Here is a 16,825-nt window from a genome sequence, read left to right on the forward strand (position 1 = left end):
GCCCTGGTTCTCTTGTGACATTATTTCTCCTATGTTTTAACGCTAAAATGGCCAAGTTAAGATTGCTAGCTATTAGCACACCCTAATAAAATGATATAAGCAGGAAGGTGAGCTTTGAAGTTAATCAGAAGTATTATCCAGAAAAAAAAAAGGAAAAAGAATTCCAGTTTTTGCTCAACTTTCTCTATAAACTGCAACTCAAACTCACATTTTCTGGTCCCCTCTGACCCTGGTACTAGGTGTATAACTGAAATAAAAAATAAAATGAGACAAAAAGAGTTTGGTGTCCCTGCTCATAGCAAGGAGATTGGAACCTGACGATCTTTAAGGTCCCTTCCAACCATAACCATTCTATGATTATATGACTCTATGCTGAGAAGTTGAGGATTGGTTAAAAATGGTAAAACTGAGGTTAACATAGTGGCAAAACAGTCTCAGGTGTAGGACAGGTGTAGGAATTCATTAGAGAAAAAAGCCATCATGAAAACCCAGGCTTTTACAACAAGGACATATCAAATCTCTCACTCCTTGATCATAAACTCTGAAAAGATTCCTCAGATCATGGCTTACTGTAGAGCAGCTAAGGGTCTGTCTTCCAAGAGACCAGCAACCACACAGGCTCCTCTTTAGAACTTCTGTCTCAGTGCACTGAGATGAGATTAAAGACTCCCAGATTCTGCCTTGCTCTCCTCTACAGATGCAGCAAGCTTCTGACCTCAGTACAGTAGCATAAAAAAAACACACATTACTGCTTTCCTTGCAACTGCTCACTAAGAAAAAGAAAAGCTAGCAGTATCACAAGAAAAAATGCTCTACACATTGACACAGTATCTCAACTCCCACTGGACTGCTGCTCTGGCACTACACTGCCATTCAAAGGCACCACCCCACACATCTGTCCAAGACAGTTCAACAGATAACAGTAACGTTCTGGTTTTCTATAATATTGCCTCTTGGCCTTCCCCAAAGCCTGCTGGGATGCATTTTGCCTTTCCTATACTTTGATCACCTGTCAAAAAACAGGAATTCAACACCTGGTCTCCTATCTTCCATTGCTGAAATGGTATACAAGAAAACTCCCTTCTATTTCTAGTCCCCTGTTACATGACTGTTTGACTTAGCAATATGGTTTATAACACACATACAGTGATGAAACAAAGGTCAAATGTCAGATAAACTGAAAAAAACAAGTAAGTCCAGGACTTGGGATTTAAGCAATTCCAATGGACAAGTTTCCATGTAGGATGCACTACCAATATAATTTTAATGATGTCAGAAGTAGTGATGAGATGTACACACAATTCAGAACCTGTGAGAGTATTGCTACTTGGATCAGAACATGAATTTCAGTGGCTGTGCTGCTGTGCTGTGAGTGGCACAAATATCACAGCAGAACCTTCAATTCCACCTGAAAATCAACCACAGGGTGAGTGTCCAGCCTCATCTTAAAAAAATTCAGAACTGGAAAGCACTAACTAGAAGATTGTCCTTGATTTTCTTGCTCTGTGTCAAAACCTCAAAACCAAAACCTTTCATTTTTTTGCACACTATAGTTTAGCAAGTATGGTATTAAGAGTTCAGGTAACTTGTCCTTTGGGTAACACAGCAATGGGAGCAGCAGGATGAACCACCTTTCTTGCATTCCTTCTATTGATGAGCTGAACACGTTCTTCACCAGTCAAACTATTAACATCCAGTTTATTAGGGTTTCGACAACGGTGTCTTTTTTGTTTGGGCCTCCCATCGTGCAGCTGCATCCTCTGTTACAAAGGAATTAAAAAGCCAATTATCTTCCTGATATAACTTTTTTAAATGGTAAGGGATCTGAGCATTCTCTTGACTCAGGCATTCATTGGAAATGATCTTCCATTTCAGAAATATTTTAGTAACAATACTAATTTACTAATCACAATCTTACAGTAAGCAGCCCAGTAGACAGCATAAAATCCTCTCTCTGATGCCTCTACCCATTGCTTTAATATTTGTTGCTTTTAACAGTGCTTTAACTGTCAGGAATGTTGCCACTATTTTGTATCATAACATCTTTATGGAGAAGTAGGGATGCTTTTCCAGAAATCATAACTATTATCTTATTACATTCTGTTCAACACAAACACATCTGGCATTCAGAGGTAAAATGAGAATATCATGCCCACATACAAACGTCACTATCATAACACTGCAATGTAGGTATGAGATAGATCCCACAGGGGAAGTCTTTAATCCTCCTGCACATCACTAAATGTGCTATTACACATTTTCAGCTCCTATCTTCAGTATCATGGTAATATGAGTCTTATCTTAGAAACTTTTTAATCCTAGGTTAAATAAGACAAAGGCAAATACCTTTGTTTGGTATTGCTTTTCTTGGCCGATACATTTGTGAGGGGAAAAGGAAGGCTGGTGGAGCTCAAATTATGTAAAAAGAAACAAATATTTTCCCTGTTCTAAACAAAATCGAAGAATAATTCCATGTAACACAGAATACAAAACCAAACACATTTTATGAGAAATGTTTTACCATTTAGCTCAAAACAGAAGTGAAAGGAATACTCACAGGAATACAAGCTCCTGAATCTTCAACATATCCAGGATGTTCTTTAAGCCACCTTTCTAAATCTTTTCTTTTAGGGGCATCATCACCTGCAAGCCTTGTTCCATCTTTCAGGTTAATAACAGGAACTGGACTCTCTGCATCAAGCATCCCTTGGGACTGCGTGTAAGTCAGTGCTGGGTTTATTCCTGCAGCAACTTGACAGGAGTTAATAGCTGGATTAACCTGGAGAAATTAAAAACATTTGACTAAGATTTCCATAGGAAACAAACCATCACAATTATTCCATGTATGATACAACAAAGGCCACAGTCCATCAGATAGTCATGCACATGCTCATGCCCTAAGGAGAGCTCCCTTTAAGTGACTGTACAATGAGGTCATATAATAGATGTTACAGGAAGGATTGTCAAAAGTCAAATACCAAGTTTTTATTAATACACTGTTAACTACAATTCACCAAAACTAGAATTAAATTTAGTTTAAAAAACAGTTATCAATATTGAATATACTGAATATTTAGTCAAACTCTGTGTAGTCATAAACTGCCAGTGAACAATTTCAGAAAAAACCCAACTCCACAGTTTTGAGTAATAAAGTTTTGTTGTATGTTGACAGCTGGTTAGGCTCAGCTAAGGGATTAACACTAATTTGGACCTTGTTTTTTGATATAAAATCAGGTTTACTTACATGATTAGGCTGCTTATTTCTATTTAAAAAGAGAACATCAACTCCCTCCACATTCTTCCTTCTTCCTCTTCTCTTTTTGACTACAGGCTGGCTGTCAACTATGACTCCATTGGCACTGGCTGTTAAGTGACTGGAAGTACCTAATTAATGATACAATAAAATTAGTTAGGTGCCTGAGCTGTTTACAATAGGAAACATGTCTGATTAAAATGGCTTGAAATAGTGCAAGAGCATGTAATTTCTACAAGCAATATTTAACAGAAATCACCTACTGTTTTACAACTGTTTAAGACACAATATCAGTTTCTGAAAAGCTACTCTACTAAGAAATTTTCCTATTATTGTTCCCTACCCCCTCCAAATAAATCTGTACAGGAAGGAGAGCTCTTAAAAACTGCTGACAGCACACACTGTCCATGGCAGATTTGCCTAAATGTTCAGGGCAAGTCCTTAATGCTATGTTGAACAAGAATGAGAAACTACAAAGTACAAGCGAAGGGTGGTATTTTGTTTAAAGGACATGTTCTCATCTGCACATGTATGCAATCTCAATTAATTACAGTCATTTAATCAGAAGCTGGCCCAAATCAAGCACCCAATTTTAATCCTAATTTTAACTGTTTACTTCAGGTTCATCTTTATTTGTCTGTGTATGCCTACTGTTATTTTTTATGAAAATAGGCTGGTTTTGGCTATAAGCCACAGCTGGTTCCACACTATTGTTGTACACTGTGTCTTTACATGAGACACAGGAAAGAATATGACAAGTGCAAATTAACACAGGCAATAAGCCTGGAACTCTTAATGTACAAACCAGCCACAAGAAGTTCTGATTTTAACTGATACTGTCAGCACAGAGTGCTACACTGTAATTATTAACATCTTCTTGTGGAGGTGTTCATAATGTATAAAGGCATTCTTCTAATCAATGCAGGTTTCAGTAACTGACACAGAGTATTCATGTGGCTCAACCTCATGCCTCAACTCAGGTGTCCAGTTTCCTTAACACACTCGAGAACGCCTCCAGACTGCAGTTGTGAACAAATGACATGGCAAACATCTCTCTCCACTGCTGAAACACAGATCACCAGAGGAAGCTAGAGGATGAGATTTATTACTAACTCTTCCATCTTCTGGCATTTTATGTACCTGATTCAGGAAGTGATTTTGGGAAGTTGACAAGGCTGGTTTCTGAAGCATTCTGGAGTTCACGCAGCCGAGCCAGGTATTGCTGCTGTCCCAATGCACCTTCCTCGTTTTCAAATGGCCTTTTCTGAGACAGTCCCTGCTTCTGAAAAGTCAATTTCAAACCACCTTCCTGTTAAATAAATTCCAGGGTTAGAAGAGTCTCTTCTGAAGTAGAAATTACTACTTCAGAATCAGGATTCTCACAGTTACTCAAGAAAAGAGTTGAGGAAGAACAAAAACATTGTATCAGACCTCAAAACAAGTTTTGCTTGTCTTCCATGCAAACTAATTTGAACATAAATGTCACAGAATTGCTTCCATGAATATAGATTTTAAAACACCTGCTACCTTAGCTGAAAATCCAGACACTGAACAACTGTCTAGCTCCCTGATCTAGACCTACAGAAATGCCAAGCCCAATTACAAAAGAAAATTTTCATACATTTTCACGTGCTCCCAACAGGTCTCAAACTATGGAGAAGAAAAATGTTTGAAGCTTCTCACCTGCATTTAAACTGGGAAATTTACCTGTAACCTTCCATATAAATAAAGTGATTGCTGATTAGGACATGCCAAGATGTTAAAAAAAAAGCCAAACAATAGAAATACCTTCTTTTACTAACCATATTTCTTAGAAACAGCATAAACCAGGTAAAATTCCAATTCAGAAAGAGAAACCGTTCCTTCCAGTGGCTTACACAAATTAAAAAAAACAAAAACAACAAAAAAGAAAAAACCCCCAAAAGACCAAACCCCAAAAGCAAACACTCAGTGCCCAGAAGCAGCAGACCCAAATACCCACAAACAAGTGTGTGAAGGGAGTGAGAGTGAGAGCAGGCAGCCACTTGCAGGTAAAGCATGCCGCACACCGCAATCGCAATCAGGTCCTAGGGCAATAAAAATAAACATACGTCATTGATTTTCACTGTAAACTCCTTTTCTCGTACATGCTTCTTCACCTTTGACATCTGTGGTGACTGGTCGTATTCTTCTTTAACACCTGCAAGAGGGGGTGTTGGTGCACTGGGCTCACTGTAATCTGCAGCTGCACCTGGGCTATCCAGAAGTTTGGTTGTGTAGAAAGATGCCACCGTGTTGGTCTCATAGCTCCTTCTGGCTGAAGGCCATTTGCCTTTCAACACTGTTTGGCAAATACTATCAAGTCGATTGATCATAACTCGATCCTACAAAAAAGAAGAAATGTTTTGGTAATGGTAATGCTGACCACACTGTACACATTACATGTATTACCTTCTGCTTCTATAAAAAGAAACTACAAAACCGTTAAGTCACAGGACTTGGACCTAAAAGATTTCCAAGTTCCTGGATTTGTGCAGATTCCCTCTAAAATTTCCTGAAAGCCACCTCTGTACTTAATTTCACAACCTGTAAACAAGAACTATAAGCTCCTGAAAGTTCAGATCATACATCTATTTTTCCTGCTTTATCATCCTGTGTCTCCTGTGCTACCTTCCTTTACACTTTCCTCAATTACTGACCTTGAAACTTTTCCTTCATTACAAGGAATGTAATAGCCTGTGATTGGCTATGAATTTTTAAGCTAATTTGCATCTCATGTCTGTTCCACAGAAGGAGACTTTGAAGTTAGTTTTTTTTATTAAAATGCCAGTGTATATTTTTTTTTTATGTAGCACACGCTGAGAAACACACTAAACATACTAAAATTTCTTTACAACTATTGAAAAATACAAGCATCAAAAAAAACTGTCACAAAAGTTAGCAACATATGGGCTATCCTACACCTAAAAAAAGAGTGACACACTAAAACCTGGAAGTGTAATACTGACTATAAAAGAAAGCAGATTTTTCAGGCCCAGAGTATGTCCAAGTCAGCCTCATTTTCCTTATGTCAGGGAAGATACCTATCCAAAAATACATGACAATGAAAGTTTATATAGTGAACAGGCATTCCCAACAATTCACCATTTTTGCTTCATCTTCTTAGTAAACTAGTAACTCGAAGTGTTTAGCTGTCCTACAGTCTTCCAAGCTGTCAGCCACAGAAATTCAATTGTAACTAAAAAGCTTGAAAATATTCGGTATTTGTATCAAACAAGATGAATTTCCAGTCACTTAATGTTATTATCTTTTCAAAGAATACTTCAGAATTCCACTTATTTCACTAAAAGAGATATTGAATAATATAACTTAATTTTAATGTAAAAGTTGTTCTACACCAGTGCTTCAGCCACTCTACACCTTAACATTACTTAGGATTTTGCAGAGTAGCTGAAGAAATCCTACCACTATTAAGAAAGTTTTTTTAATACTTAAGTTAACTAACTTCGTGCTGTTTCTTTTTTTACATTCTCTTTGAGTACTGTAAACAATTCCTCTCACTGACTTAAGATCATTCAAATACCTGATAAATGATCTTAATTATATATATGCTTCCTTTAAAGTTCTGTTTCCTCTGTGAACATTCTCTCTTTTACAGATATAGCTACAACTGATGCATAAAATGCTTCATCATAATTATACTGTAGTTTACCACAAAAAATTACTGTTGTTTCATGGTTTTTCTCCGCCCACCCAGGATCTCCCCAGATCTCAGTGGTATGGCTGTAATATATTTAAATTGAATACTAATCTCACAGCCCACCTTCCCTGACAACTCTGGTTTTCAAAATAGTATTATGAACTTGCCTTTGGCCAGTAGGATGCAGCCAACATGTATCCACCTTGTAGGAGATAACTGGAATTTGGTGTCCCATTGTTCATTTGGAAACTGTCCTGGGTTTCATCTTGTGTTGTACTCAGAGATGCCACACTCTCTTCATCATATGCTTTTATATGCTGAGTTCCTTCTGCTAAATAAAAACACCAATATCATTTAATGTTGAAAGGCAGGTAAATGCTCGTGGTAAGATGTTCAGGTGAACAAAATGCATTAAAAAATGTTCAGAAAAAATCCAAACATGAAGTGAAACTGAAGAATTATCTCTTCAGTTTTTCAGGATGACTGATAATCTTCTTCCAGGCATGTCAATTCCATACATACTACTGTTAATATTTCAAGAGTGTAATAAATCAAACAGTTATTTGAGAACACACATTTCAGAACAATCTGATAGACAGTCACTTATTTTAATGTATTTCCTTTGTAAGAAAACGTACTAAAACATAGAATTACACTGTAACAAAAGGTGTCTATCATCAGAACATGGCAAATCTACTGGGATACTGATTTAAAAAAAAAAAAAAGTCCCATTTCATTTACTGGATGGAATGCTGAATATTCCATGTTTTGAACGTGTCTCTGCATAATTTAGTTTGTTACAATGACTGAGAATTTTTCCTAAGATCTTTTTAGTGTGTTGTCTGACTTTAATACTTCCCCCCTCCTCACTGTTTTACCTCCATCCAGACAACAATCTAAATTTCACTGTGACATGGGGGAACAGTCTGAAACAAAAACAAAACTAAACAAAAAGATGCAGCCTGAAAAGGTAAATACTGTATCAGCACAAGGAGCAGAAGCACTAAGGGACAACTCTACAGAAGTCAAATTTGTCCTTAACAGCAGGTATGTATAAATCCAATTGAGCTCTCCCTTACAAGACATTTCAAATGTGAAAAGTATGCCCAAGGTCCACAATCATTGTAAAACATATGAAATAAAGCCTGGGCTTAAAATTAAAATGCAGATTAAGTTAACAGAATTCCACCATGGACTAATCCTTTCAACACCAACTTACTGCAAAATAGCCACAAAAAGAAAGGCTCACTGATGTACAAGATTTTGCAGTCTGAGGACAGCACAATTACTTGCCTAAACAGATTGAGCTGGCAGACAGCAAGCCTAATATTTGGACTTACAGCACATGTTATAGTATCCACCAAGTAAATCTGAATATTTATGTCATACAAGCATTTCTTTTCTCTCACTGTTTTGATGTTTGCATACAACTGTTTCCTCTGAAGATGTCCTTCCACTGCTACAGGCAGCAACATCTTAATCATTTTGTTTAAGTGGCATATGACTTGCCCAGCAAGTTAACCTATGGTTTACATTTGTCACTTCCACAAACAAAATATCCATCTGATTTAACACAGTGCCTTTTTCCCTGAGGCACTGGAAAAAAAAAAAAAAAAAGCTTTTTCCTTATGCTGAATCTCACTGCCTAATTCCATCCTCTTCCTTTTTCCACTATGATCTGTAAACACACGGTAGAGAAATCTTTTCATGTTCTAAATTACAACACAGCAAGGGTAGGGGACAATTCATAGTATCAAAATTGATTAAATATTGATGGGTTGGCTTATTAAAAATTGTACATCTGAGATTTCAGCTTCTACTTTCAAGCTTTCCTAAGTGCCTGTGTTATTTGGTCCTATGCTCTATAACGGCCTCAGTCTTCTCTAAGCAAGTACATACTTTCAAGTGTTTGAAAATTCTCAGTGCAAGTGCAGTGCTTGGCCACCTCCAGTTTATAAGAAAAAGCAGCTTCCATCACACTATAGCTTGGACAGGAGGAAGCTTACAGATTTTATGAAAGCACAACGAGGAAGCTGCAAAGAGGTGAGGAAGAGTAGAAAAAACGAAAAGGGAAACCAAAATAATCTCTATATTTGGAAGAACCAGACAGTACTAGGGTAGACACACGTAATATATAGTTCCAGAAAATATCAGCCGTTCAGATCTCCCACACATGAACCAAATCCACAGGGAGCCTGTGGAGGCAATCAGCCAACAAACCCATACAAAGCAAAGAAAATGCTGTATACCTGAAATTGTTACAACTCACTTGAAGAATCAAGTGTTTATTTAAGATGACTTATGTGGGATTTCATATCCTTTTAAAGACATTTTTCCAATAAGAATAAACTTGTTCAGTTTACCAGTTAAACTGCAGAAGTAAGACTACACACATACCACGTTTTTGTGCCTCCTCTTCATCACTATCACTCTCTTCAGACGATGATGATGAGGATGATGATGATGAAGACGAGGATGAGGAGGAGGATGATGATGCTGAAGAACAAGAGGATGATGACGAAGAGCTAGAGCCTGATCGCGAGTGTGAACAAGATGAGGAAGACGACGAGGATGAAGATGATGACCTGGAAGAACAGGATGATCTATCTGAGTCAGAGTCTGACTCAGAGCTAGAGTCAGACCCCCTTTTGCTGACTCTCTGTTTTTTGGAAGCTGGGTTTGGAGTTAGAGGCTCTGTCCTTGCTGCCACCATACGCCTGTCTGTTTCAGTCTTCACACTAGGTCTGTGGTCTGTATTTTGTATAGGTGTGCCATTTTTTGGACTCAAAGGTTCAGATTTCATTATTGTCTGTGCCTCCTCTGTAGACATAGATTCATCTTCAGAAGACTGAGGGTCCTCTTTCAGATTTTCATTTTTAGCTTTCACATCCTCAAAAGCATTCACTTTAGCATCTGACAATCTTGACTGAGGTGTAAGAGGAGAAGCAGATAATGCCATCTGGTACTGATGCAAGAGTGGAGTAGAAGTCCTTGAGAGTGCCACTTTATTTTGATTATAGCTCCTTTGCGCAGACATAAATGAGAGTTCAGGATCACGAAGAATATGATAATCTGTCCTGCTAACTCCATGTTTAGCAGCTCCAATAAGCAAATCCCTGTCATGAGTTCCACACTCCCACCAGACAGGCAAGTCTGGGTTTGGCTGGCACAGCTTCAGTCGCTCAAACAACTGTGGGTGTCTAAGGGCCTGTTCTCGCACCTTCCTCAGGAGCTCAATGCGGTACAATGTCCGAGAAGCTCGTTCCTCTGTAATTGGCTGGATAAAAATGTTTGGGTCTACGAGCTCTGTATTAAAACAAAACAAACATGAGAACCTGGCAAAAAAAACTTCACCGCAAATCAGTCCTACGAGAAGATGGTTTTCATGAGTTAATGTGTATCTCCCCATTAGAAGCTCTCAAATTCACATATCTTCCTAATTTCCTTCTCTCTCACTCTTATTTTTACAACACATGGAAGAAAAACCTTTTCAAGATCACAGAAAGCTAGGGGTTGGAAGTGACCTCTGGAGCTCATCTAGTCCAATCCCCCTGCTAAAACAAGTTCACCTAGAGCAGGCTGCACAGGTTGGTGCCCAGGCAGATTCTGAATATCTCCAGAGAAGGAGAACCTCTCTCTCCAGGCCTCTTCTTCCAGTGCTCTGTCACCCTCAAAGACAGTAAGTTTTTCTTCTTCACAGAACAGGATATGCACTGACAATAGCAATTAAAGAGGAAACTAGAAAGAAATATATATACACCCACCTTCTTTTGAGGGGAGACGACAGACTCTCCTGCACATTGACATAAATGCATACAAGTACTTCTCCAGGCTCTCATCTGTTTTCTTGTGGAGCCGAGCCATTGCTCTGAACTTGGTCCAATCAAATCGTCCCCTTTCAGGATCAAACACCACTCCAAATGTGGACACCACTCTGTAGAAATCAGCTTCTTCTCTTCTCGTCCACCTTGAGCAGCAAGAAAAGTTGGAAATGACATAATTTTCTTCACTATTTTAACTCAGCAATTATTATTTCTGCCGTATTTTTTATATAAGGATGTATCAGAAAAGGGTATTTGCGTGCTGCCCATACCTTTGCTGTCTTTCAATCTTAGCAGCCATCTTTGGATTTAGAGCAGCTTCTTCATATGGAGGCTGCATCATATTGGTTTGGATTGGGAATGCTGGCTGGATCTGCTGGGCTTGCCTATTTTTACTTGTTCGTTGATAAGCTGTAATTAGGCGGCGAAGACGTGTTGTTAAGGCAGACTGAGTGGGCCAATAGATTTTGTCTCCTTCCATCATTTGCCCATCTATATTAAAACAAAGTCACAGGAAAAATACAGAAGTTAGTCATTGCTGGTGCTTATGGCTCTACACTAGGCCATCTAAATACATTTTAGCTAAGAGTCAGGAGAATTAATTCAAAATAGGGCTCAGATTTGAAGTTTTACGTATTTACCTCCATCTGCTATTACTAGATCACCTGGGGATGAAACATCATCCTGTAGAAAAACAAAAGTGAAGCAAAATTAAAAATGTAACCCTCTCCAGAGATTTAGGTTAAACTTACATCTTGTAGGCAATTTATGAGTATGACCAAAAATAACAGTAAAATGTATTTTGAGCAAAAGGGTAACAAGGCGTAAGATAATTACACTGCAATTCCTTCCTTTTTTCCCCTGCCCATACAGCTGTAGAAACACACAGAGGAAGTTGTAACAACATAAAAGAAATGTAGAAAAATATAGAAATTTGCTCAGTGGAAGGACTATATTCTCAATCTGTAAAATGAGCTATTAATAGATATGTACCATACCTCTATGTCATCCTTAAACAGTGCTGGTGCTGGCTTATATTCTGGATCTTCTACATCCCTGTTAAAATGTCAACATAAAATAACTCGGTATTGGATAAGTTCTTACACTCTTTTCAATTCAGAAAACTCACTTTAATTCAGGTAGATATACTGTTTAAATTTTCTATTTGAAACAGGGAAATTACTTCATGGCAGCTTTGGCTTGAATCCTACCCCCCCAGTTCACTGCCTCACTAACAAGACATTCTTGATGACCACAGCTGCTAACTTCACAGATGAAGCAATGAATAAAAGCAATTCTCCCTTTCAGCAGTTAGCAGTGTCTAACTCAAATGGATCTACTGGGGTCACTGGTTAGCTACACAAGACTAATATACCATGCTGACTGACCTGGAACCAGTTACATAGATCTGTAGTGCTCTGCCTCTGAAGGCTTCTGCACTTCAGACTAAGCAATATTTCTGATACAGAAACACAAGGTAGAGTCCTTGATAACAAGTTGCTGCATTTTTCCTTTAACTGTGAAATCCCAGACTTCAATGGCTCTGTTATACTGTCCTCAACTCTTTTTCCTTCTGTGGGAGTAAAAGCAAAGTAGCATCCTTCACAACAATTGCATCAACCTAGCACCAGCTAAAAGGAGAATTAATTACAACATATAAATTCAGCCTCATTTATTGTGAGGCCCCAAAACATTCATGCCCCTTCTAACTGCTCATACCCATCAATATAATCATTTGCTCTCTGTTCGGCAGCAACTGCTTTTTCATCTGGCTTGCCAACCCTTTCCAAGAAGCACAGAGCTGGGTCTGCTCTTATGGTGTTATATTTTTCATAACCTATAAAAGAATAGAAGAAGTGGCATAAATTCAGCTTTCAGAGCAAGCTATAAAAAACCCTGAGTGTAGGGTGTTTACATCAAGAAGTGTGGAAGTACAAATGCAGTCATCTGTACTACTACTACTCACCATGTTTAAAAACTCCAATTAGAAGGGATTTATCAGCATCTGCATCCCACCACTCAGCAGGAACTTCAGAGTGATCTGGCTCAGGGATCCAAACGTCAATTTCACTAAGGAGAATCATCAACATGACACCAACATCAATAATATTCAGAGTAAGAAAGATGTTTTTATTTTCCCTTTGTGTATTTATACTTCACGTGTGATTTTTAAGCTTTTCTCTTCACACACACATATATGACATTCCACGTCCAAACTAATTCAAAGGTTATTTTGAGGGTTGTAAAGTTTCCTATGATTGAAATTTTGAATTTTTTAATTCACTTTAGTATTTAATAGCAAGTTACCAGTTAAAAAGTGGATAGTTATGCTACTAAATTCAACAAGCCACATAACAGAATGTTAATTTATCACTTATGCCTCAGAAACTGAGGCATACAAATTTTCACCTCTGCATTCAATAAGACCCTAAAACCAGCAATAAAAGATATGCAGGCAGCTTGGTATTTTGCATCTGACTGAGACCAGTAACAGGGAAAGAAGATGAAAAGCAGAACCAGCATACAATATCCTTCCTTTCTTAGTAAGCCCTACCAAATCCTAGCAGTTTGTGCTTGCAAAACTTAGCAAACTAAGGATTATCTGCTTTTGTAATTAACAGCATGAGATGAACTGTTCTTTCAGAAATATTTATGGACGCTTTCTTAATAAAATTAGAACTTTCTATCCACCATCAGCTCCTGTATCAGTGAGTTCAAGAATTTCCAAATGGCAGTATATCCATTATAAAAAAATTACTGAAATACTCAGCACATAACAAAAAGCATTCATAAAGATGCAGGAAAAACCTGCCAGTTAAAATGTAAAGTATAGAATTCTATCTTTCACTCACTTCTGCAGTCTTATTTGATTTAACAAATTTTACTTTATATATATAGAAGCATAAATAGGAATCAGGACTTCCACATGTCAAGTCAATACAAAAAGTTTAGTAAACAAGGTGGAAACAAAAACATTTTACACACAGCCTAAGGATACAATTATTTTGTTTCAAAATTTCTTATTTAGTTCTAGGAAGGTATCTGAATTTTGTTTTGATAGTTTACATTTAAAACAAGCAAAAAACCTCTCTATAGTTCACCTGGCATCAATCCCATCAAACACCTTTTGGCATTCATTACCAATGACTTCTTGTTTTAAGTAATACAGCATTCTTACTCGAAGCAAGACCCTAAACAAAGAACAGAAGAAATACAAATATTAGCACTCTAAAAGCTTTAAGTGGTTGTGGGTGGTTTTGTTTAGTCTTCTGTCATATCACAAAGCTTTTAAGTAATTTTCACAAAACATACCTCCTTCAGTTATAACAGGAGATAACCTCATATTCAGGTCACCTAACACTTCTTATTGCAATCACTTTTACAAATCCTTTTATTGCAAAAATTCTTTCACATCCTAGACAATGACCAAGGCCAGCAGAACACTCCTCTCATGCTTCATCACTGACAGGAACGAACTCCTGTTTCACTTCTCTTGCTTAGAAAAATCCTTTAGAAAGAATCAACTGAGCTGAGAATGAGTATGTTTCACATCACCTTTTCATTCCTTCCTTCTTTGGTGCATGAGCCCAATAAGCTTCCCAAAGCTTTATCTCAATTCTTGACTACAGCTGCACGCAATTTTCAAGCAGAGTACAAGTTTTGCTACAGAAAAAAAGGAATTGATCTAAAAAAGCTTGTTCATGGCTATGATTAAGCTTTCAACAAGCTATCAGCTCAGATTCTCAGAAGCCTAGAAGCCAGGTAAACAGCATACAAGCTTCAAGGGCAATGACTTAAGAGCTTTCAGTCCCTTTGCTAAACATCCCCAATCTCTGTCCTCTGGCTGTCCCCGAGGCTCCCCAGAGGTGTTAGGAGGATCTTTCTCTTTCTCTGTACAGATACAAACATATGGTTTCTTTAAAAATTAGAGAAGAATTATTTTAAATGTGAAGTACTCAGTTCACCTCCTAATATACTCCATCTATTTATTCTAATCAAGCTAACACCGTTATAACTTGTTTCTTCCTTGGGCCACAAGTATTTTCAGTCTTCTAAGACAATGAGGGATTAGAAAAAAAGAATCTTCACATAAACATCAAACGATATTCACACTTCAGCTTCTGCTTACTTGTTGCAATGGTGTTTTATGTGCTTTTTGTATCCTTCATCTTGCAACAGATGTTCTGGATTGTATTTTCGGAGCCATTCTGCTTTGTGTATATCAAAAGTGCTAGCCTGGGTCTTCACTTTTTTTCCTTTTCTTCCTCTAGGCACAGGGGCTGATAAGCCTACACAGTTGAAAACAGAATACAGTAACAGAAACAGGTAGGTGTAGATCCCTGTGATACTTATAATTCCTGTATCAATATTGCAACCTGCAGTGCAGAAAAAATACTAGCATCACAGCTTCTGCATTCAAGTTATTTTTTTTTCCTCTTTAGTCTCTTACAGCACCTCTGGAGTACATGTCACTAGCTAAAGGCAAAGCAAGAGAAGGGGAAAGATGGGAGAGTGTCTTGTCACCTACATGACACAACAGGTTCTTATGAACTAAAATGAAAGGCAAGCTCACACAGAGCATACCAATCCATTTGGGTAAGCCATCAAATACAAAGCAAAGCAAAAATAACACTTCTTTCCCCATCAATTGAATTGCTTATGTGGAATAAATTCCATTTATTTCAAACAGGAGACATCCAGAGAGAATCTGAAGCTGTTTTTATCCCTGTACCACAGACATATATATAGGAAGCTATTTTACTGCAGAAACACTCAAGTCCTTACCAAGGTGATTCTGTAATTCTCGCGTTTGCCCATCCTCTGTTGGGGTAATCAGATCCCAGATAAAGCTTTTTATTTTCTCATCCCCTCTGTAGTGAACAAGACAATAGGCTAAAAGAGCTCGGCAAATTATCTCCACATCGTGTTCATTCAGCTGTCTCTTGAAGCGACCATGTGACAGAATTTCTCTCCATCGACCCCACCTAGTCAAAAACAAAACACAAAGCAGCACTTGAGTAGCCTGTAGATTCCTGTTACTCTCTAAAATATTTAGCTTTCCACTTTGTTCCTTCAGCATAATTTACTGAGTGGAGATATCAAAGTAACATTTGCAACAAAACTTGCCTTTTTGCAAAAAAATGTGGATGACTGTTTTAAGTTTCTAAGACCCCAAACTGACAGGAACTCAGACAGACAAGCAAACAAAGTAATTTATAAGATGGGTGAGAGAAGACCTAAAAATTTATTTTCACATCAACTTATCTGATTTAAGTATGCTTAAAGCAACTGGTTAGATTTCCAGTTCCTCTTTGCACCTCATGGAAGCACTGTATGTTCTGTAATTATCAACAAGTCACCTCAAGTCTTTATTTTAGATCTTTATTATTTTACAGAGTTGGGACCCTTTCTGCAGCACTTCCTGTATGGAATGATTTTTAGAGGGACTACTGTAATGCCCATGTTCATGTCAATCTCCTTGAAAGAAAGGTTTTCATCTAGCATCTCAACTGCACACTGTCAGAAAGATACGGAGCACATGATTAATTCAGATAAATTAATATTCTATATAAACATGAGGTTATTACCAATATAGCTAAAAGTTATTCCATAAATACAATTTAATACATTGAAAAATACAATTATTTTAAGTTCCTCTAAGGAAGAAGGATGTATACAATACCCGTAGACCAGTAAGTTTTTTTCCACCCGAAAGCACTCTGTCCTCCCGTATCCACTGGAGCGGTCACACGGCCTGCGCAGCTTTGGTTTCTCATCACCCTCACTCTCCACTTCAGACAACTCTGCCAGCTCATCTTTTGTAGCACTAAAGGGCCTTGTTTGCTTCCTAATTCTTGGGGTATCAATAACCAGGCTGTTCTGCAAATTTGCAAATAAAAGTTAGCAGAAGAACAGTTGATTTAAGTTTTTCTTAAGTAGGTGACTTCAGCTCAGAAACAATTTTCATCTACTGTCATTAACAGTATTTTGGAAAGGTACAACAGTGAACACCCATAAAATATGTAAAACACATCTTGTGCTATTAAAGGCAACCAAAAAATGTGCTTCATA

General features: G+C 37.7%; 1 protein-coding gene across 1 annotated transcript in view; it reads right to left on the minus strand.

Moving 5' to 3' along the window:
* Window positions 1-16,825, minus strand: part of CHD9 (chromodomain helicase DNA binding protein 9) — a 73,112-nt gene that overhangs the window by 2,902 nt on the left and 53,385 nt on the right. The window contains 17 exon segments of the mRNA XM_009997473.1: window positions 1,632-1,760; window positions 2,558-2,779; window positions 3,245-3,384; window positions 4,394-4,562; window positions 5,392-5,616; window positions 7,100-7,260; window positions 9,330-10,238; window positions 10,697-10,899; window positions 11,026-11,245; window positions 11,395-11,437; window positions 11,752-11,809; window positions 12,473-12,590; window positions 12,720-12,823; window positions 13,855-13,944; window positions 14,883-15,042; window positions 15,539-15,738; window positions 16,437-16,633. Of these exon segments, the coding sequence (XP_009995775.1) occupies window positions 1,632-1,760; window positions 2,558-2,779; window positions 3,245-3,384; window positions 4,394-4,562; window positions 5,392-5,616; window positions 7,100-7,260; window positions 9,330-10,238; window positions 10,697-10,899; window positions 11,026-11,245; window positions 11,395-11,437; window positions 11,752-11,809; window positions 12,473-12,590; window positions 12,720-12,823; window positions 13,855-13,944; window positions 14,883-15,042; window positions 15,539-15,738; window positions 16,437-16,633 (3,348 nt within the window).

Source organism: Chaetura pelagica, unplaced genomic scaffold (genome assembly GCF_000747805.2).
Source record: "Chaetura pelagica isolate M959 unplaced genomic scaffold, ChaPel_1.0 scaffold425, whole genome shotgun sequence".
Lineage (NCBI taxonomy): Eukaryota > Metazoa > Chordata > Aves > Apodiformes > Apodidae > Chaetura > Chaetura pelagica.